Here is a 21,668-nt window from a genome sequence, read left to right as displayed (position 1 = left end):
ATTGGCTGCCTCCTGCACTTGGGATTGAGCCCACAACCTGGGCATGTGCCCCGACCAGGAATCGAACCATGACCTCCTGGTTGGTAGGTTGAGGCTCAACCACTGAGCCATATGCCCGAGGGCTAGCTCACTTGTTAATGTCAGCTTCCATTTCAGTTGTTGATGCTTGCTGTCAGGCCCTGGTTCCCTGAGTTCTGACTTGGGAACACGCCCTGCACAACTGCATCTGTCTCCTGAGCTAGACTCTGTGGGTCCCCCTTCTAGGCAGGGACACCTCCCTGCTCCTCTTCTCCCCACCTGGCCCTGCCCAGACCCAGAGCCAGCACACAGTGAGTCCTAGCCTGCCCCGGTGTTCTAGTGGCGCTGAGCCTCTGTGGTACACACACAATAGGTGGTGGAAGGTAATTTACCTGCAGTTTAACAGGAAGCTGCCTTCCCTGTGGTGAGGCTTCTGAGCCCTCCGGATAACCCGTGCAAAGGTGGTGATGTCTCCATTGCTGAAAATGCAATGATGAAGAGCATTATAAGGAGGTGGCTCAGAGCCACAGTGGGAAACCGGGATGGAAAACCCAGTCCATTTGGACACTTTCCTGCTATTTTGGGTTTAAAGTTGCAGTAAAGATGGCAGCTTCTTCACATGCAACCTTGTCTGGAAATGTATTTCTGTCAAAGACGTAGGGTGAGTTGGATGACATCAGTGTCGGTTTTGCTCCTATCGCATTTCACAAGGACTGGGGAGTCTGTTTTCAGTGCTTACTACCCATCCAAGCAGCTTCAGTCTCTAAGGTTTCTTGAGTCCAATTTATATTTTTATTTCAGTTCTAGACCCAGTAAGTTATAGTTTAGGTCAGCTGACGTTTAACATTTTCCAGACGGTCACTGTTTCCAAATGAAGTGGACCATCGCTTGTGCTTTTGTGATCCAAATGATATTGTGTTAAAAAAAATAGGTTCGCGGCAGAAAAATGCCCCTGAGAGACTTGTAAATACCCCAGGTTTTCTGGGGAGGGAAAACCAGCTGTTACCATTGATTATGGTGAGAATGGTGAGGGTGCAACGAGGAGCCAGGGTCGCAGGTGTAGTGTGGACAGAAGGGAGGGCCCGACTGGGGTGTCTGCCTCACCAAGGGTGTCCTCGAAGCCTTGAGGTCCAGACCCTGCTTCCTGGCCCTCAGAAAGGCTGGGGATCCCCGGCAGACAGCTTTGATCTCATCAATATGTAGGTTCCTCTTTGTAGTAGAGCCTCACTCATTATACCTGAGTGAGGCTCACGGCAGCAAGAGTGAAAAACTCTGCCCACACAGACATGTGTGGGATGTGGGCTGGAGGACAAAAGGAGCCAATGTCACCATTGTCTTCATCACAAGAGCGCTGGCGCTGCCTGGGAAAAGGGAGCCGGAGAAATGCCTATTTTTAGAAACACCTATGTTGTCTACTTACACCATCGAACAAGAAATGTTGCCCTTTAAAGCTATAAACAGATACCAGAACGAGGAATTGCTTTGTCATTGGATCTCTGTAAATTTGAAAATGGTTGTTGAGAAGAACCACCTCTATAAAAATTGATCTAGTAATTTGAGGCTAGATGACATGCTTGTGTTCCGCTCCTGGTCCCACAATGTAATTCAGCTAATAGGTTTTGTTTGTTTCAGCTGAAATTCAAAACTCCCATTAGGTGGCTGACACTGGCTAAAATGGATTTGCAGCATATTTTTAACAATCTCTTTTGTCCTTGTGTGCTTTCTAACTTCAATACTCAGGCAGCCATACCCCAATGGCAAAATTGGTAAAGCCATGATTGCTGAAACTTGTTTCCCTTTGGTAATTCAGCCGTTTCCTGGTTGAATTCTAATTTCAGAGGAATCTTGTCCTTATTGGAGTGGGGGTGGGGGAGGGATTGGGGAGGACGAGAGTGCATGAAATCCCTCTCTCTTCAGTTAGTAGGTTTGGCTTTGCCGTTCAGGGAGGAACATGGCATTGCATCTAAAATAATTGGTAGTCACCGTGAGTCCTTAGGAGTGAGTTATTTTCCTTGGTTTACATCCAGAGTGTGAGGATGTAATGCTTGCTCTCAGCTGTGTTTATCCCATTGTGCTCTGGGTGTAAAATTTTCAAGTTTATCCCCTATTAGGCATACTCCTTTGGAAATGCTTTCAACTCATTTTTATTCATCAGGAAATGCTCTGTATTAAAAACCAAACCTGAAAAATCATTTCCCCTAAAATGGAGAGAATCCTGCATTCTGGTAAAGGCCATCCTTTGCTGCGGTGAGAGATACGGGAAGGTAGGAGCAGCTTCAATGAAGTTGGGTGCCGCTGCCAGAGGTGAGGGCTGTATGGACTTGGAAACAATGCTTGGAACCCCAGAATTTGCAGGGAAAGAGCCAACCAGCAACTTGAATGAGAGATAATTTATATATCATAAAATTATCTTGTTTAAAGAGTACAATTCAATGGATTTTAGTACATTTACCAAATTATAGGATCATCACCATAATTTAGTTATAAGACATTTCATCACCCCCCCAAAGAAACCCAGCACTCGTTAGCAGTCACTCCCCTACCCACCCCTTGGCAACTGCAAATCTAACTTCTCTGTGTGGATTTGCCTGTTCTGGACGTTTCATGTCATGAAGTCACACAGTATCCAGACCTTAGTGTCTGGCTTCTCTCCCGTGGCCAGGGTTTGACTTGCATTTATTTCCCTGATGACTGTTGATGTGGATTTTGGAGAAATATCTATTTAAATCTTTATTATTGTCTTTTGTATTATTGAGCTGTGAGAGTCTCTTCTGTATCCTAGGCACAGATCCCTTATTAGAAATATGATTTTCTAGTATTTTTGTAGGAGACCGACTCCACCATGGAACCACCTGTGTGGTCCCCAAGGATATGAGTCTTGACCCCTAGTTCTCTGACATCTTGGTAGAATGTCTTGTGATTCCCCCAGGAAGTTAAAAAGGGCTCACTTGAACACAAGCACTGTGATAACCACAGCACTCAGTCTGATACAGAGGCTCAGAGGCTGCTACTAACTGAATACCGGGCAGGGAGCGGATCCACCATAGATACACTGGACAAAGGGATGATTCATGTAAAAGCACAGAACAGAGTTTAGATCCTTCCTTTTATCCACCTGGATTAAGCACTTAATTACAGCCAAGTCCTTAGTGCCTCAGCTTTGCCTGTCCCTCAGAATTACTGTCTCTCCTCTTAGTACTTTATTATTAGTTGTGGGTAAGGTCACCTGGTGGCCTAGACTAGTATCGTCACTCATTTTTTAAATACATGATTGAGCCTGGTTTAAGTCATTTTGCTAATTGACTGTGCATGACATTTTCCTGTTAATGAGCCAGGCCTCTTTGGTGGTGGTTCTTGGCTTAGTATTCCTCTCTGTCAAGTGGGAGGTTATATTAAAGTCTATTTAAAGAGAGGAAATCAGTCAAGTGACTTGGAGGGTGAGCATTTCTGGGCCCTGGACTCCGAGGTTCCGGGAGCAGGAATGAATATTTAACGGAACACTTGAGCACACTCTGGAGCCTTGCGCCATACGTCTTTCGAGCCTAAGTGTCACTTGAACAGAGGGGCACGGATGTTTTAGAGAACATTCCCCACAGGTAACGCTTCCCTGGGGCTTAGAATGTTTCCTCAGCCACCAACACACACGCCCTACCTGTCAGAAACACTGCTTTTCAGGCAGCCCTGGATCGACCCCGATTGTCAAAAATATCCTCAGGAGAAAAGAATTAAGGGAAGAAGCTGAGAAGGATATTCAGATAGCTATGTCAGCATGATTTATGGGGACATTTTTCCATGCCCTGTTTTATGGAATTGCAGCCATCCTCCCTGTTCTGGAAGGTAGCTGCTGTGGGTGTCCTGGGTGGTGCCTGAGGGCACACTGGGTAGGAGAAGGGAGGTGCCCCGCTGTAAGGCATGAACCACGCCTTTCTCCTCTTCATGTGGCCTTCCAGCCACCTCGCCCTGTGCATTACCTCACCTAGCCCCGTCTAGCCAGCCTTTCTCCTCCAGCCCCAGATAAGTTCTTCCAGGAGGCTCTCGCCTGGCCCAGACCAAAGGCAGTCCATGTCGCAGACCTTTTGCCTGTAAGGCTCACTGTGGTCCATTCTTCCGTCCTTTGTCACTCTGTCTTTTGTGTGTATCACAGAAATGAAACTGGTCAGCATTACTTAACATCCTGCGCCCCAAACACACACCTTTGGCAAAAGTGTACATTGCTAATGGACAGGTGAGCAGGTGGTAACGTGGATGGAGAGTTCACCCAGCAGCTCATATCAGCCTAGTCGTGCCTCTGGTTAACGGGGCCAAGCTTGGGCAAGACAAGGGGTCTACGAGCTCAGCCATTCTGCAAAGTGAGATGGTCCAGCTTCCGAAGTCCCTGTGAACTCTGTCCTTCTGTTTGGTTAAACAAGGTGAGAAATGTTAATAGGACCCTATCACAGCCTACTGTTTCCAGAGTTAGACAGAAAGCCACGGATTTAGCTAATAGCACGTCCTCCTCGTTTTCCTTGAGGTAATTTGTCATTTGCTCATGGGTTAATAGATAAGAAAAAGAATGAAAGCATAATGTCAAGAGGTCTTTTGCATGAGATTCTATCTGATCATGTCCCCTGGTAAATTTTTTTACTTCCTGAACGATTTTAGGAAGAGCTTTATGCTTAAGTTCCTAGAATTTAACAAAAGACTGAAAAGGGGAAGCAGCTGTTCAGACACTTCAGAACCCCTTCTCCCTCTAAGAAAGTACAGAGGAAAAGCTCTAGAATAACTGAACCAAAAGCAAGCTGAAAATGAGAGGAATTACCTAATGAGAGCTGTACAGGTGAGTTCTGTGATGTTTGATGTAAACGTTATCCTGTATTATCCCATTATGTCCCTAGCACGAAAAATAATTATCCCACATGCAGGCAAACTACATATGCCTTTCATTTAAGCAAAAACACTTGCTCAATGGGGGGGAAGGAGGATGGATATATGTAATACTTTCAACAACAAAGTTTTAATTAAAAAAAAAACTTGCAGTGTTTTTATTGAGGTATAACTCTCATACTATGAAGTTCACTCTTTTAAAGTATATGATTTTTGGTCTCAATTGAAATATATTTACAGAGTTGTGCAGCCATCACCAGCCTCCAATCCAGAACATGCTAATCGCCACCAAAAGAACTTTATCAGTAGTCACTTGCTCAGCTTTTGGCAAACGCTGTCTCTGTGGATTTACCTGTACCAGACATTTCATGTAAATAGATTCATACAACATGTAGCTTTTTGTGTCTGGCTTTTTTCACTTACATATGTTTGCAAGGTTCCTCCATGTTATAGCATGAATCCTTTTTATGGGTGAAGAATACTCCATTGTGTGGATATACTCCTTGTCTGTCTATTCTTCAGTTGATAGACATTAGGGTTGTTCCCATCTCTGGGCCATAATGAATAGTACTGCTATAAACATTAACATACATGGTTTTATGTGGATGTGTGTTTTTATTTGGGGGGAGGGTATATACCTTGGAGTAGAATGGCTGGGTGATATGGTAACTCTTTGCTTAACTTTTTGAGGAACCGCCAAACTGTTTCCTAAAGCAGCTGCACCATTTTCTATTCCCACCAGCAATATATGAGGGTTCTAGTTTATCCACATCTTCCCCAACTTGTGTTACTGCCCAACTCTCTTATTTTTAATTTTAGCCATCCTGGTGGGTAAGGAGTTGTATCTCCTTGTGGTTTTGATGTGCATTTCTTAACCCACAAATAATGTTGCCCATCTATGTGCTCTGTTAAATAACAGCTTATCCAATTTTCATTTTAGTGACCTGAACTCACTGGACATTAGATCCTTCTGTAATTTTAACCATTTCAGGGTTGATCACTTCATCAAGATCAGAAATAGAGGAAGGAGGGTTTGTTGTGTTAACATAAGTTACTGACGGGTGTCACATCTACATGTGTTCTGGATTTACTACAAGAATTCATTTGCACACTGAGTAGGAATTTAAGAAGTAAGTAGTAACATGTAATTTGCCAAAATAAATACACCATCTATCTACATATCTTATCAGATTGGTTGTAAGTATACTGCGGGTGTGAGCAAAATGTTCATATTTGTTTGCAGTGTTTTCCACACTATAGAACGGAAGTAGAAGTTTTAATTTCTAGCTCATCAGGACAAAGCTACTGAGCCCTCTGTTGTGTGTGTAAAGATATTAATTTGCTCTATTACTTCAAGGTGACGGCTTTGTTAGCAATCCTTATTTATTCATTAGGGGTTATGAGAGCAGAGCCCCACAGCACACGTTGGGGTCCGCTTTCCATCCCTGGTCTCACTCGCTGCTGGAAGAGGCATCCTTATTTGTGGTTCTTCTCTCAAACTCACACTCTTCCTGGAACTTCTTTATGAAACAAGGCACCCACCTGGCCACCACTCTCTCTGCCAGTCTCTCTGGTGGTACATTTTTTCCCAATAAGCCTTGTTGTTGGTTTTGGGTTTGTTTGTGTGGTTTTTTTGTTTGTTTGTTTGCTTGTTTTTTTGGTGCTTCCTCCCTTGTTTCTGTATGTGACAATTTAATTTTATAAAAATAATAAGAAAAAAAGATTCCTTGGATTCTTCTTGTCTTCCCTCCTCTGACTGTGTTCAGTCTGGTGGTTTGCAAACTCTCCAGGTAGTAGTGACCTCTCAGCTGTTGGTTTGGTGATTCCCAAAATTCAGTGGGAACCCCTCCACCACCACCTTCTGGAAACAGCTCAGGGCGTGTGGATGGGTAATTTTGCATCTTAGAAGCAACTGAGTGCTCAGCCCCATCCTCACAGTTTAGATTTGTACGTTTGATTGGAACTTGAGGCTAGCCTTCCAGCGGGCATGCCAGGTGCCTTCTTGCTGCAGTCAGGGCACCTGGTGGTAGTGAGACGTTAGGAAGCCTGCCAGCCAAGAAAGACCGCTTAGTGCTGGTTCCAGCCTCGCCTCGCTGACCACCGTCTCAGGGTTCTGAGGGAAAAGTCACGTGGAGTCTGTTGGGCATTATCACACATTCTATCTAAGATGAAAACCTAGGAAGAGAGGCCAGTGTCTCCGTTTTGCTGCCCTTGGGAGAATTTATTATAACCCACATCTTCATTCTTAGAGCACCATGTGGCATAACTTCCTTTTTGTCTGTACCACAACTTAACAGTGAACAGTGTGACTGGTGTATGTTGGTTCAAGACTGGCTAGATTAAGAATTGCATCATAGGGACTAAGTGTGTTTTCACTGCCAAGTGTACAGAGAACCAGAATCTTAGAACTTAGAGCTGATCTAGTCTAATCCCTCATGTTACTGCTGAGTACAGAAATGTTGAGTCACTCCTCCATAGTCTCACAGCCCAGCAGCAGCAGGACACACGCGTGACCCGGAGGGAGTGATTATAATGGTGGTGATGAAACCAGCCATTCTCCAGAAGTGCCCTCTTTGTTGTATTCTCTTCAGCTTTTGAACATTTAATTTTAGCCTTAGAATTGGACATTTGTACAGAGAACAACATACAGAGCTCACCGGGGTCTTAATCTGAACACAGAAATGTCCCCTGCCTGTCAGTGCCCTGTGTAAGATCACCGGTCACTTTATTTCTTCAGAGCATGTAGTTCTCTGTGCCCCGCCTTGGGCTCCGCTGTGCTGACTGAGCCATGTTGGGGGCGGGCGGGGGCGGGGGGGGGGGGGGGAGCGTAGCTTCTCTGACCTTTCAGTCCACGAGGGGAAACCTGTTCCTAGAAGCAAGGAGCTTAAAGAAACTGGTTGTTCCATCCCCAGGAAACTGTATAAAGGCAGCGGTGCTGTACAGGGGTTAGCTTTCATTTAGCTAGTATGTGGTCCATTCCCAAATGACTTCTGTTGTGCCGATCTAGGCCAGTCCTCCTGCATGTTGGTGTTCAGTGCATTTTCCCATCTCGTCCCACAGGCAGGGACGGTGTTCTGACCTGTATTTGTTGAAACGGCACTGCACTGTTGAGTTATGTTTAAGATGTTAAATAGTTACATGAAAAACAATAAGGATCTACTAGACAGGGTTGAGAACATGCGTTAGCCTTAATAAAATACATTCTGACTTAGCCTCCCTGGAGACGGGTGCGCTCTGTCCCCGGCCAGAGTGCCGGGAAGCACCAGCTCCACGCCAGGCACCGCGCCGTGACCCCTGGGAGGATTTGGGCTTCCAGAGTCAGTACTAGGGCTGAGAGCCAACTGCTATCTTTGAAGTTTAGAAGAAAGGTGTTCTATTTTTGTATTAAAATTTATGTTTGTATGCCTTTCCTTTTCTGGTTCATTTGTTATATAGTCTTTGTCAGTGTCACTTCCTGAATCCACAGGAATGAAAAGCACGTCTTTGGCCATGCCCTGAGAAAGAAAGGGAAGTCAGAGACTTTTTTATTTTCTTAACTTTCCTAGCCAGAGATTTATTTATGAAGCTTTTAGGCAGGTTTTTAAAGTAAACATCCCTCATGGGTGGCCTCACCCAAAATAGGGAGGCTGCAGGGAGACGAGAGGGCCTGAGGAGGGAGGGCTCCCGCATGCTGGGCCTTCAGCAGCCCCTCGATCCTATGGAGCAGTAGGCTTCTTGGAGGGAGCCACATGCCAAGCTCCTGCCATGGAAGAAACCCTCGGCTCATGCCCAGTGAGGTCGGCGGCTCCTGGGCCGGTTCTGTTCAGGGATCTTGTGCCGTTTCCTGCGTCCCTGCTGAGCCTCTGAAACACGGGTGGAGTCACAGAGGCGATTTCTCTTTAGTCACATGGACTGTCTGTCCCACAAAGCTGGGCCCTCATGAAAGGAAATGTGGGTGGAATTTGCTAAGAGAATGCGCAAGCATGCTGCTCCGCGGATGCTGTGCTCCACAGGTGGGGGGAGCGGTACAGAGGGGACACATGAAAAGTGTTATTCCCAAGAAGTTGATAGATGGGCAAAGGTGATGATAGTATAAGGAAAAATAAAGCGGGGGGGGGGGGGGGGGCGCGGCGGGTAATGCAAGACTTATAATAACCTCAAACAATAGAAATGCTGGGTTTCTTATTACCCTTCTCTTTTTGGCTTTGGAAAGTGAGGGTTCCCTGAAGCCGTCAAGGGTGGACCCAGAGGTGGAGAGCAGAAGGAACCTGTGCCCCGCTGGGAGCTTGGCCAAGTATTTTGTTGGCCCAGTTCATTCCCGACAACTCTGAGGAAAGTGCTGTCATGCCCTTATGGAGGAGGAAGTTCAAGCTCAGAAACTTGCCTGAGTCTCTTGAGTGTCTCAGCAACAACTGAGCCAGACCTTTGACTCCGATGCCCATCACACTGACGTTCTCTGCAATTAGAAAGGTGTCCCTCTCCTTCCCAGCACTGTACATCATACCCCAGGGAGGCTGATCTCTTCAGAGTTCCTTTAGCGGAATTGGGATGTGACGCCAGGACTCTGTGCTGGGGTGCTAGTCTGAAGGAGGGCTGCGGGGCACATGCTTTGGCTGCTAGTCTGAGGGGGGAGGGGCCTAGGACCGTGTTCTGGGGTGCTAGTCTGAGGGAGGGCCAGGACCCCGTACTGGGATGTCTATAAGAGGCTGCATTTTAGCCTCAAATCAGTCACTATAGTGTTGTTATTAGGCACTTAAGTGCTCATGATAGCTTACAGTCTGGTTGGGTGTTTTTAAAGGATCCTTCTATTCAGAAGATATTTACTTAATCCTCGTGCGCACAGCACTCTGAGTAATACAAAGATGAGTCAGACCGCAGTCTCCTCTCTTTCCAGGAAAGCCTATTGATAGAGACACCTGAAATGGCTGAATAATTCTTCTATTCTGTCTTCGAGATTTTACTCATTTTTTCATTAAAGACCTTTCCCCAAATTTCTGTCCATCATTGTCTTTTCTCTTTTGGAAGCCTTAAGATTTTGCTGTTGTGTTCTGTTTTTTACACGAACTCACCCCATGTCATTTCCACCGTAAACCAGCTTTTTCAAGGCTGCCCCTCAGCTCTCACTGGGAGTGCAGAGTGCCCACTCAGGCTGTTTCCTCGAAGAATTGGGCAGGGATCGGAAGCACTTAGCCCATAAGCGTTGAGTAAGATCGAGGTGGGGGTGGCGATCTCTGGCAATGGCAGGTGGGGCTCAGCTCTTCCCCGTGGCCCTGCAGGAGGCTGTAAGTTCATATGGACAAGTGTTAAAGCCAACACTCCAGGGAAGAACTTTCCCACCCACCGTCTGAGGTGCTTGTGCTAACGCCACTCCGTTTTCCACAGTGTGCTGGAGAAGAGAATTGGGTCGACAATCGGACCATTTACGTGGGACACAAGGAGCCCCCCCCAGGTGCTGACGCCTACATTCCGCAGAGGTACCCAGATAACAGAATAGTCTCCGCCAAGGTAACCTCCCTGTCTGTATTAACTTCCTTTGGGGAGCATTGGGATTTTCTGACAGCAGTTAGCAACCCTAATCTGAGAACTGCCTTTACAGCTGCTATCCACTCCCGACGGAGGGCTGTGATTGCAATTTACACGGGGCTTGTGAACTCGTTATCCCTCTGCTTGTCCCCAAAACACTGTTCAGACTTGCCAAGATGTAACAGCACATTTTCTCCATTTCTCTTAATTATGTCATGGATATAGTGTCACATTGGAAGTCTAGGACGTTCAGTTCCTACTACTGCCACTTACTTATTTGCCGTCTGGCCATGTGCCCATCACAAACCAGGCTGGAGTTTCCTCATCTGTGAATAGAGACTATGTTAGATGTCTCCCGTGAAAGGGTGTGTGTGCAACCACCTTGTAAGCAAAAACACCAAATCCATGTCAGAGTCTGTCAGCTAGGTGCAATAAATGCAAAGAAGAAGAAAAGTGATTAGAATGTCATCATGTGAACAAAGTGCCCTGTTTTTGTTGACTAGGGTGGGACTGGAGAGAGTAACCTGGTGAATGGGTCTTGAGAATAGGGTGGAGAATTTTGTAGTTGGCTTTTGACAAAAAAGGTAAATGATGGCTTTCAGGATTATGGTGAACTTTCCTTTTAAGTGGCTACATACATATGTCCATGAAGGCATACGCACATTCCTGGTGCCTACACACACGTGTCCATGAAGGCATACACACATTCCTGGGTGCCTGCACACAAGTGTCCATGAAGGCATGTATACATTCCTGGGTGCCTACACACATGTGTCCATGAAGGTATATACACATTCCTGGGTGCCTATACACATGTGTCCATGAAGGCATATACACATTCCTGGGTGCCTATACACATGTGTCCATGAAGGCATATACACGTTCTTGGGTTCACTAGCTGTATAGATCTGGGATAGACTGACTGAATTCACATGTGAGTGGCTAGGTATGTAGATCTGTGTGGTCCACAGACTTCATTATTCTATGAGCTATCAAAGAATGTTTGTTAAGAATACTTGCAAACAGAAAAACGTTATTTTTCAAGGCAGTTTTTTAATGGAATTATTTTATTTTAAAACTGCAATACATAATAATAGCAGCTTCAATCTCCAGAAACACAATGTGGGTAATTGCTCATAAACAAAATCTCAACCAAATAAATGGAGTACGCAATTACCCAGATATGATCTATAAAAGGAGAAATAGAATGAAAGGAAACTCCACATCCAAAAATGCGTCTGTCCAGCAGTGACATTTATAAATTTAATGCAGTCTTAAGTAGCGATCACTAAAGATGATTTCTATGCACATAAGTATCCTGCCAACCCACTAGTGTGGCCAAAAAAGAAAAAATCTCAAAAACATTTCTTTTTAAAAAAAGGTTTTTAAATTTTTCAATTGCAATTGACATACAATGATATCTTAGTTTTAGTTGTACAACATAGTGATTAGACATTTATATAATTTAAGGAGTACCTCATCTGACACCATGCATAGTTATTACAATATTATTGACTATATCCCTTATGCTGTACTATACATCCTTGTGACTATATTTTATTTAATTATTTATTTAAAAAATATTTTTATTGACTTCAGAGAGGAAGGGAGAAGGAGAGAGAGAAAGATAAAACATCACTAATGAGAAAGAATCATTGATCGTCTGCCTCCTGCACGCCCCCTACTGGGGATGGAGCCCACAACCCAGGCATGTGCCCTTGACCGGAATTAAAGCTGGGATGCTTCAGTCCACAGGCCAATGCTCTATCCACTGAGCCAAACCAGCTAGGGCCCTGTGACTATTTTTACAATTGGCAATTTGTACTTCTTAATCCCTTTACCTAAATCCCTTAAGCACCCCCCAACTCCCTCACATCTAGCAACCATCAATTTATTCTCTGTTATTTATGAGTTTGTCTCTGTTAAAAACATTTCTTAAAAATCTCCTTTTGCAGCACACATGCACTAGGAAATGGGGCAGTGCACTGAAAAATACTAAAATGTTGTGCCATGTGTGAACTTGTCAGGACAGGAGCTGGGGAACAGGTGATGGGGTGACCTGCCCACACTGCGCAGTGTCTAGTCTGGGTAGGATGTTTGTCAAAGCACTTCAGCTGCTGATAAAATCCCTGTGCAGCTGCTTTCTCCCTCCAGGGACAAAGCTTGGCTTCGACCCTTTCAGCCCCAGGTCCTCCAGGAAACGTGGAAAGTTCTGTACAAGGCACTTTCTGAAACCCAAAGCACCTCGATGACTGCAGGCATCAGAGGGTCTTCTTGATGCAGTTGGCAGAATATGGTTGGGGGTTGAAAGCCCCATCAGTGTTTTGGGGAAGGAAACTGAAAGCAGTGATTTCTAAATCCTATCCCCTTTGATTCAAGTTTCAGAACTGATTTATTATTTTCCTATTTTTCTTTCAAATATTCCCACAGCCGATAGCCAGCAATAATTTTGCGATGTCTTGTCTTCCCTCCTCACTCTGCAGCTCACCACCCTTTCCTTTGCCTGGCGTATCTTTTCTCTCCCTGCATGGTACCTGCCTGGCCCCAGCTGCCCTACATGCATGGGAGCCCCCAAAGCCTCCTGGGTTGCTGACAAAGGAAACCCTGTGCTGGACATTGGGTTTGATAAGGACTTGCAGGTTGCTGGGGGCCTTTTTGAAACTGTTTTCTGCTCAGGAAAACTCCTTCATACCAGGAAACTCTAGAGTAGGAACTAATAGAATTAAGTCAACATCCTTTCAGGAGGTGGGTCAGGCTAAGTCCCCATAGAAGAGGGGTTGAGTGTTGGGTAAAGTACTCACCCACTTTCATCTCAGTTCAGAGTGGACGGGGGACTGTGCTCTCCAGTTCATGTGTGTGCAGAGAATGATCTGCATTCCTCAAAAAGCAGGATTCATGGCTTCCTATCAGTGGATGAAGGTGTATCAATTAAAGGGAAAGTTATGTGCAACATCACATCACCTCTATTGCTAATCAAATTCAGGCGCGGAAGAGGACCTCAGAAAGATGAGGACTTAGACTGTAAGCCGGTAGCTGGGTGGACAGTGGCATTGATTTAGATCCACTGGGGTAGAAATCCAGAGCACAAGATTGTTTTCATTTAAAAACAGCGTAGGATATATCAAAACTACAATTTAATTTGCAAAATATAAGTTTACAAGCAGGTTTGGAAAATATGTTTGTGGTAATGTATCTATGTTTTCTTGGGAAGAAAACTTTTATTTCTACTTAAAGAAAAAGATTGCTAGCTAAGACTTCTTCAGGACACAAAAGCGTGTGCTCAGGAAGTCTCATTTATCATGGGCATATTTATACTAGGGGATGAAAAGGCCAATCTAATTATGTTAAACTTCTGGCCTGTGGCATAGAAGCACGGTCATTGGTAATCAGTGATTGATTTGACTTCCATTTCCTTTTTGGGGGAGGCACACCAGACAAGTGTCTGATAGAAAAAGGAAAACTAAGAAATTGCTCCTCAGCATGACCCCCTTCCTTCCTTTCTGATCACACACAGAGTTCCCCGCCCAGGGCCTGCCTGAGCTCGCCGGGCAGCAGGTCCTGGACTCGAGAGAATGATGGAGCACTGCTTTACCAATTTCACAAAACTGTACTTTTGGGCACAAAATTCATGTGGTTTCCAGCTCTACCCTAAGATGCTGCATAATTAAATAATAGGCTCAGGCTGTACTGTCACTCCATACCTTCAACACAGCTAAATAACTCTTGATTATTGGCAAGGGAAAATTACCCCTGCCAATTAGATATGGGCAGTGTTCTTAATGACTTCCAAGTTTATCATGTCATGTAAGATCTAAAACAACCCTGTGAAGCAACTCTTACTTATTAAATCCAGCCTATTCCTGAAGCACCAAGCCTCAGAACAAAGTGGATGAGCCAGTCCTTAAGCCACGCACCTGACCCTGAGCCCAGCACTCATTCTGCAGGGCCAGCACTACCTCGCTTACCGGGCCATCATCATGCTCACTCACTTTCTAACTCAGTAATCCAGAATTGGGGCATAATTTTCTACATTCCCGTCTCCCAGTCATAAATGAAAGAGAAACTTTAAGTCCATGTGAGTTGATTGTCTCTCATAGAAGACCAGTGACTGGCCTCCAGTGCGTTTGTAGAATTGTCCCGTGCACGCCTGTGGTGCTGGATCCACTTTCAGGTACAGAATAGCCAAGACTTAGGGGCGGTTTCCAGGTGCTCTCATTTTACTTTCTGGCAGCTTTTCTTAGAGTTTTCTTTTCACCACATGACTAAAGGTAGACCAAGTGAGACTGTTCTCTTCTTTGTCATGAGCCATACTCAGTGAGCAAGCCAGAACCAGAGGTACTTATGTGTAGAGCAGAAGAGATTGGACAGTAAGAGATCAACCAAAGGACTTGTATACAAGCACATAAGCATAACCAATGGACACAGACAGTAGGAAGGTGAGGGCATGTGCTGGGGGGCGGGAGCAGGTGGGGAGAGGTCAATGGGGGGAAAAAGAGACACATGTAATACTTTAAGCAACAAAGAATTAAAAAAGAGAGAGAGAGAATGGACAAAACTGAGCTCAGATGCTCGTGAGGCATTCTCATCTCTGGCTAATGACACACAGAACAAATGCAAAGACTTTTCGAATGTAGTTTTTTGTGATGTGAAATAAATGCCAGGAATAGTAATTGTCTTGTATAATTCAACATTTCCCAAAATATCTTATTGAAGTAAAGAGAGGATCTCTGGTAGACTCAAACTTCTCAGTTTTCTTATAGCAAGAAAAGGCCCTTTTTATTCAGTGCCTACGGCTCAATCCAGGGGTTTCTGCTATTAAGTACTGACTATATACAACAGGAGGGAGGACTTGTACTGACTGTATACAACAGGAGGGAGGACTTGGTAGCTGAATATAGGTCAGTGTTTTATTATTCTTTGTAGTACACAAAGCATTACATTCTATTGTGGCCCGTATGTCTAAGCAAATATTTAGATGATTACCATTTAACAAAGATGAAAATTGTATAGTTGGCCCACTAATATCACTTTTCCAGCTCTTATATATGTAATTATATGCTCATTTTATTTTATTTTATCCATATGTTACTGTTAGTACAGTCATGAATGTTTAAATTATCTCGATTGGTTTTCAATTTTCTTATACATCATCAGGAAATAATCATCTTCTTTTGACCATATTAACATATAATCAAAGTAATAACTTATTATAGTAATTTATTCCATGAAATGCGGAAATTACAAAACTTAATATCAAAGCTATAGCATGGGACTTCTATGCCTGATTAGAATAAAGAAACCATTTAACTGATTTTATTTTATTATTATTTTAAAAAAATATATGTTTTTTATTGATTTCAGAGAGGAATAGAAAGGGAGAGAGAGATAGAAACATCAATGATGAGAGAGTCATTGATTGGCTGCCTCCTGCACACCCTCCACTGGGGATGGGACCTGAAACCCAGATATGTGCCCCAACCGGGAATCAAGCCAGGACGTCCTGGTTCATAGGTCAATGCTCAACCACTGAGTCACACTGCCTGCACCTTTAACTGATTATAAATTCCAAATTTGTGCAGGTTACCTGGCAGACCAGAAGTTAAAATTAAAAACACAACATCATTTACATTAGCACCAAAAGGAAAAGTAATACATTCTTAAGTATAAATCCTACAAAATAATGTACAATATCTATATGAGAAAAACTATAAAATGTTGATGAAAGAAATCAAAGAAGATTTAAATAAATGGAAAGATATTCCATGTTCATGAATAGGAATACTCAATGTTGTTAAGATAATGAGTTCTTCCCAACTTAATCTATAGATTCAACACAATCCTTACCAAAATTCCATCAAGTTATTTTGTAAATAATAGCAAATTGATTCTAAAGTTCATATATGAAAGACTGAAAATAGCCAACACAATATTGAAGGAGAAGAACATAGTTGGAAGACTGATACTACCCAACTTCATAATTTCTATAAAGTTACAGTAATAAAGACAGGTGGTATTGGTGAAAGAATAGACAAATAAAAAAAATAAAAATAAATAACTAAATAAAAAGAATAGACAAATAGATCAATGGAACAGAATAGAGAGCCCAGACATCGATCCACATAAATATAGTCAGCTGATTTTTGACAAAGGAGCAAGGCCAATGCAATGGAGAAAGAAAAGTCTTTTACACAAATGGTGCTGGAACAAATGGACTTCCACGTACAAAAAAAGAAAAAGAAAATCTAGATATTGATCCTACATTTTCACAAAATTTACTCTTAAGTAGATTGACGATAACCCTAAATCTTAAAACACACAACTAAAAATGTCCTAGGTGATAGCATAGAAGAAAATCTAGGTGACCTTGAGTTTGGCAATGAGTTTTTTGATACAACACCAATAACATTAACCTTGAAAGGTAAAATTGATAAGATGGACTTAATTAAAATTAAAGTTTTCTCTTGTTAAGAGAATTAAAAGACAAGTTACTAAGAGAAGGTATTTCCACTCATATCCCATAAAAGACTGGTATGAAACGATACATGAAAGATAAGGGAAGGGAGGGTGTGTTGGGTTTGGGACCTAGAAAATTAATTTCTTTTCTAAACCTCTTAGAAACCCTCTTGGAGTAATTTATTGGGGCCAATCTGAGAAGGGAACTGAAAATATGCCCAATGGGATGGGGGAACCACTCCTTTGTTTTCTCACTCATTAATGAACTTCATTATGAACTTGTGAATATAAATTAGAATAGAAAATGGAAATTCTTTGTATATTCTCTAAGCAGTCAGAAACTGAAGGCAAAGAAGCTTTTTCTTTAAACTGTAGATATGGAAATAGGTGAAATAGATGTAAAAACCCAATTCAGAATATATTGGATAGTTTAGGACCATTCACTTTTCAGGAACTTGTGTTTGAGATTCTGACACTAAAGCAGGGCTTGGTCCCTGATGTCTGGGTCTGCGATGCCACACACTGCCCAGCTGGAGCTGATGTAGGTTCTGTTCATTATACAGACAGAGGGCAAGGGTCACCATGCAGATTGGGCAGAGCCCTTTCTCACTCATTAGATTATCCTCATTAAAGGCAAAAACTTGACAAATGGAATTTAAAAAACCATTTCCATGCTTGATGTTCACTGTAGATTAAGGACATCTGGGACATGGTTGTTTTCAGCACAAAAGTTAGGGAAACTCTCCTCCTAAAGCAAAATTGCAAGGTTTGGAGAGGAAGTGGCACCCAGAACCATTCTCCCTGCTTGCTTCTCCGTTCCCTCTGAATCAAGAGGAAGGACTGTCGTGTGTGTTGCTGACACAGACAACCCCTTGGGTAGGAACCGTCTCCAAACTGGGTCAGGACCACTTAATAACGTTGGCTTCTTCTATTTTAGCTTTCTTTTACCATCTAGTCACACTGCCACTCCAGAAAAAGCTTATAAAGAAAATACCGTCAAGGGAAAATGCTAAACATGTACGCTAACAATCATAGGTTTATATTTTACGAAAGACATTTTAATAATAAAACTATGGTTAAGGTAGTTTGCATTACCTTGAATAATGTAGGAGGGAACTCATACATCCTGCCTTTGGAGAACACATTCTCTGCCAGCAATTTGTTTTTGTGGTCAGCAAATTGAAAAAAAATGTCTGCAAACGCACTAAATTTTGAATTATGGGTTTTGTATCTAAACTAACCATTTTGGCCTGGCTAGTATGGCTCAGTGGTTGAGCATTGACCTATGAACCAGGAGGTCACAATTCGATTCCTAGTCAAGGGCACATGCCTTGGTTGTGGGCTTGATCCCCAGTTGGGGGCATGCAGGAGGCAGCTGATCAATGACTCTCTCTCTCATCATTGATGTTTCTATCTCTCTCTCTCCCTCTCCTTCCCTCTCTGAAATAATAGAAAGATATTACAAAAATAAAAAGATAAAACTAACCATTTTGTACAGTGAGATCCAGTGCTACTTATCATGTAGTAAAATGAATAACACAAAAAAGTAAAAGGTGACCAAAATGACACCTTTTTGTTTTCCTTTTCTACAGTACACATTTTGGAACTTCATACCCAAGAACTTGTTTGAACAATTCAGAAGAATTGCCAACTTTTATTTTCTTATCATATTTCTGGTCCAGGTAAGGCCAGTGACCATTTCTCTATCACCTCAAATCTAAATGAGTGATCTTTTATTCTCAGGTGTTTAACTGTGGTTTGCTAATAAGAAGGAGCACGAACTTGGTGCCACTTAACTACAGTCTCTTCCTTTATTTTCTTCAAGGACAAGTGTATTGGTTCAGGGACCTAGGTGCTAAAACATACATGGGCATTCTGCATTTGCGTTGGTTCTGGCCACTGTCCAGCAATGAGGGGAGATCAGGCGCTTCCTAATCTTTAGGAGAAATTTACCAGCCCAGTTAAGCATTATGACACTTACCCCCTTCTAAGTATACATAGATTCTCCGAAGAAAGCATTAAAGAGAGAGGTGGATTGGGGGGGAAGAAAGAAGTGTGAAAACCACAATGAGCTATGAATTAGGAAACGAATCCATCAGATGTGTTTTAAGAGCAACAATCCAGTTTGTCAATTATACAAAATACAATTGAAGGACTTGTAAACTTTCCCCCACATTAAGTTATCCAAATAACGTAGTTAAAGTGTGGCACCAGAAGCAGAGTAGTAAATTAACATAAAATGTACACTGGTATCAGACTGTCTTTGCCACCGCTAACATGGTTTTCTTAAGCATTCCCCATGGTTTTCTCTAAGTTAAAAAGAACTGCCCTCAGTTTTATAGTAAAGTAGGATGATTTGCTTCTTATCTAATTTAGCTCTAGTGGTGGGAGGAAGTCAGGTAACAGTAAAGCAATTTAAAATAAGTAAAAGCACATGTCGGGTGGCCGTGTGATAGGGCCAGCCAGTCTGTTTTAAGTCACTGATGCGTGTTTCTGACAATGCCCATGATATATTGAGGGTATAAAGTAGAATAGTAAGTGCAGTGTGATTCTAATTTTGAATCAATTCTCTTTTAATTGCAGTTGATTATCGATACACCCACAAGTCCAGTAACGAGTGGACTGCCACTGTTCTTTGTCATCACTGTCACAGCTATCAAACAGGTAAGACTTCACAGGCAGAGGGAGAAGGTCGTTATCTTTGTTGTGTGATGTCGCCTCTTACCCAAAGTAATATGGTTTAATTTAGCTAGTTCATAGAAAAGCTTAACTACATTTTAAAAATGTATTTTTTAAAGTGATAAGCTTTTTAAAATATATATATATTTTATTGATTTTCTACAGAGAGGAAGGGAAAGGGATAGAGAGTTAGAAACATCGATGAGAGAGAAACATCGATCAGCTGCCTCCTGCACACCTCCCACTGGGGATGTGCCCGGAACCAAGGTACATGCCCTTGACCGGAATCGAACCTGGGACCTTTCAGTCCGCAGGCCAATGCTCTATCCACTGAGCCAAACCGGTTAAGGCTAAAAATGTATTTTTATAACTGTTTCAGATTGATGCTTGAGTAGGAGAGAGATTCTATAACTTAGATGCTAATTTGGTGCCCTGTGAGTTTTAGGAAGAAACTATAGTTTCACACTGAATCAGCCGGGGATGGTGTCTGATTTTAGATGAGTTGCTCAACCTGGCTGTGTGCTTGACAGTCTTAACTGCAAGGATCTGCTCCCTACAGAGGGTCTTGGGTATGGCTTTATACTAGAGTATGCTAACTCCTGACTCACTGAGTGTGGATCGAATTCTTCTTTCTGGTCCTGATGAATAAAGCCAGTGACTAACAGTAAAAAGAATGCATCTCAGTTATTTCCACTATCCATTTAGCCAATGGCAACCATCACCACCATCTAGTTCCAGAGAATTTCCACCACATGACAGCTTATGGGTACAGATGTGTAGCCACATCTGGAGATGTAGACAGCTCTTTGGGTGCCTGGTTTCCCTTTCATGTACTGGGAAATAGTACAGAGAAGAAGAAATTCATCATCCTTAAACACACTTTCCACATTCAGTGAAACCCAACTCAGAAGGCATGCTATTCAATCCAGAAAACATCAAACTCTTCGTTGGAAAGTGTGTGTTTTCTTCTACTGGGGAAAGAATTTAAAATTGGAAAGAATTTGAAATTGTGCCTATTTAAGAACAAAAGAATTTAGCAGAGTTGTTAGTTATGAGGATTAGGTCAGGCTGCTTTTCCAATGCTTGAGCTGGTGTCTGAGTTGACATAGGAATAGCTGGTATTAGTAGCTTCCAATGTTTGTTACAATCAATAAAATGCATATGTGCATGGGTATGCTGACATATCCTCTTCAAGGTAGAATATTTAAGTTCAGGTGTTGGAAATATTAGTATAATTAGTGCCAAGTTTCTTGAGGACTTTTGTTCAGTTCATATTAAAAGCCTAAAAGTCTTATTTATCTTTTGACTCAAACATTTTCTTTTTAGGAATCTATACTAAGGATATATAACGGATATGCACAAAAACACAATTGTAAAGATGTTTATCAGAATTATATGTATAACTATAATTCAAATTGCCATGGGAAAATGCCCATGATATATTGAGGGTATAAAGTAGAATAGTAAGTGCAGTGTGATTCTAATTTTGAAAAACTATACCCCCATAGGCTAGAATTATCTATAATAATAAAAGCGTAATATACTAATTAGACCGGACAGCCAGACGACCTAGATGAAGCCGGGGCTGCGAGGGCCAAGCCCCTGGCACGAATTTCATGCTTTGGGCCTCTAGTATTTATATATAATTATATTTATGTAGTAATAATTTATGTATTAATAGTTTTTAATGGAGTGATAGGAATAGGACATTTTTAGTTTCTTTTTTTGGAGGAGTGATTTATGTATGTATTTCTTATTTTTGTCCACAAACTGCATAAAACTTTTGCAATATAAATGCTAAAAACTGATTTGGGGAAGTTATTTTTTATTCTTTTATTTATGTCTTGATTTTGTTTTAAAAAATGCATTCTCCTGCACTGAGTGACAGAGTGGAGAATAGCAAATCAGGCAGAAGACCCAGAAACACTGGGTGGAACATGATCCAGGCATATGGTTGAAAAATATTTTTCTTTTCTAATTTTATGTATTATACATATTCATTTATTCTACAGATATTGACTGAGCTTCTTTCATGTAGTGAGTCTTTTTGTAGGCCCTAGAGATGATATTGTTGAACAAGAGACATTCCAGTGAGGGAGGCAGACACCAAGAAGCCTTGTGTATGTGCACCTGTACACAGACACACATGCACA

General features: G+C 42.4%; 1 protein-coding gene across 3 annotated transcripts in view; it reads left to right on the top strand.

Moving 5' to 3' along the window:
* The window catches only part of ATP11A (ATPase phospholipid transporting 11A), a 139,254-nt gene that overhangs the window by 54,446 nt on the left and 63,140 nt on the right, over positions 1-21,668 (top strand). For all 3 annotated transcript variants that reach the window (XM_079779572.1, XM_079779573.1, XM_079779574.1), the window contains exons 2-4: positions 10,243-10,365; positions 18,429-18,518; positions 19,420-19,500. In XM_079779572.1, coding sequence (XP_079635698.1) covers positions 10,243-10,365; positions 18,429-18,518; positions 19,420-19,500 — 294 coding nt within the window. The remainder of the gene's footprint in view (positions 1-10,242; positions 10,366-18,428; positions 18,519-19,419; positions 19,501-21,668) is intronic.

This window comes from Cnephaeus nilssonii (assembly GCF_951640355.1).
Source record: "Cnephaeus nilssonii genome assembly, chromosome: 8".
NCBI classification, from domain to species: Eukaryota; Metazoa; Chordata; class Mammalia; order Chiroptera; family Vespertilionidae; genus Cnephaeus; species Cnephaeus nilssonii.
This window is presented reverse-complemented; position numbering and strand designations above follow the sequence as displayed.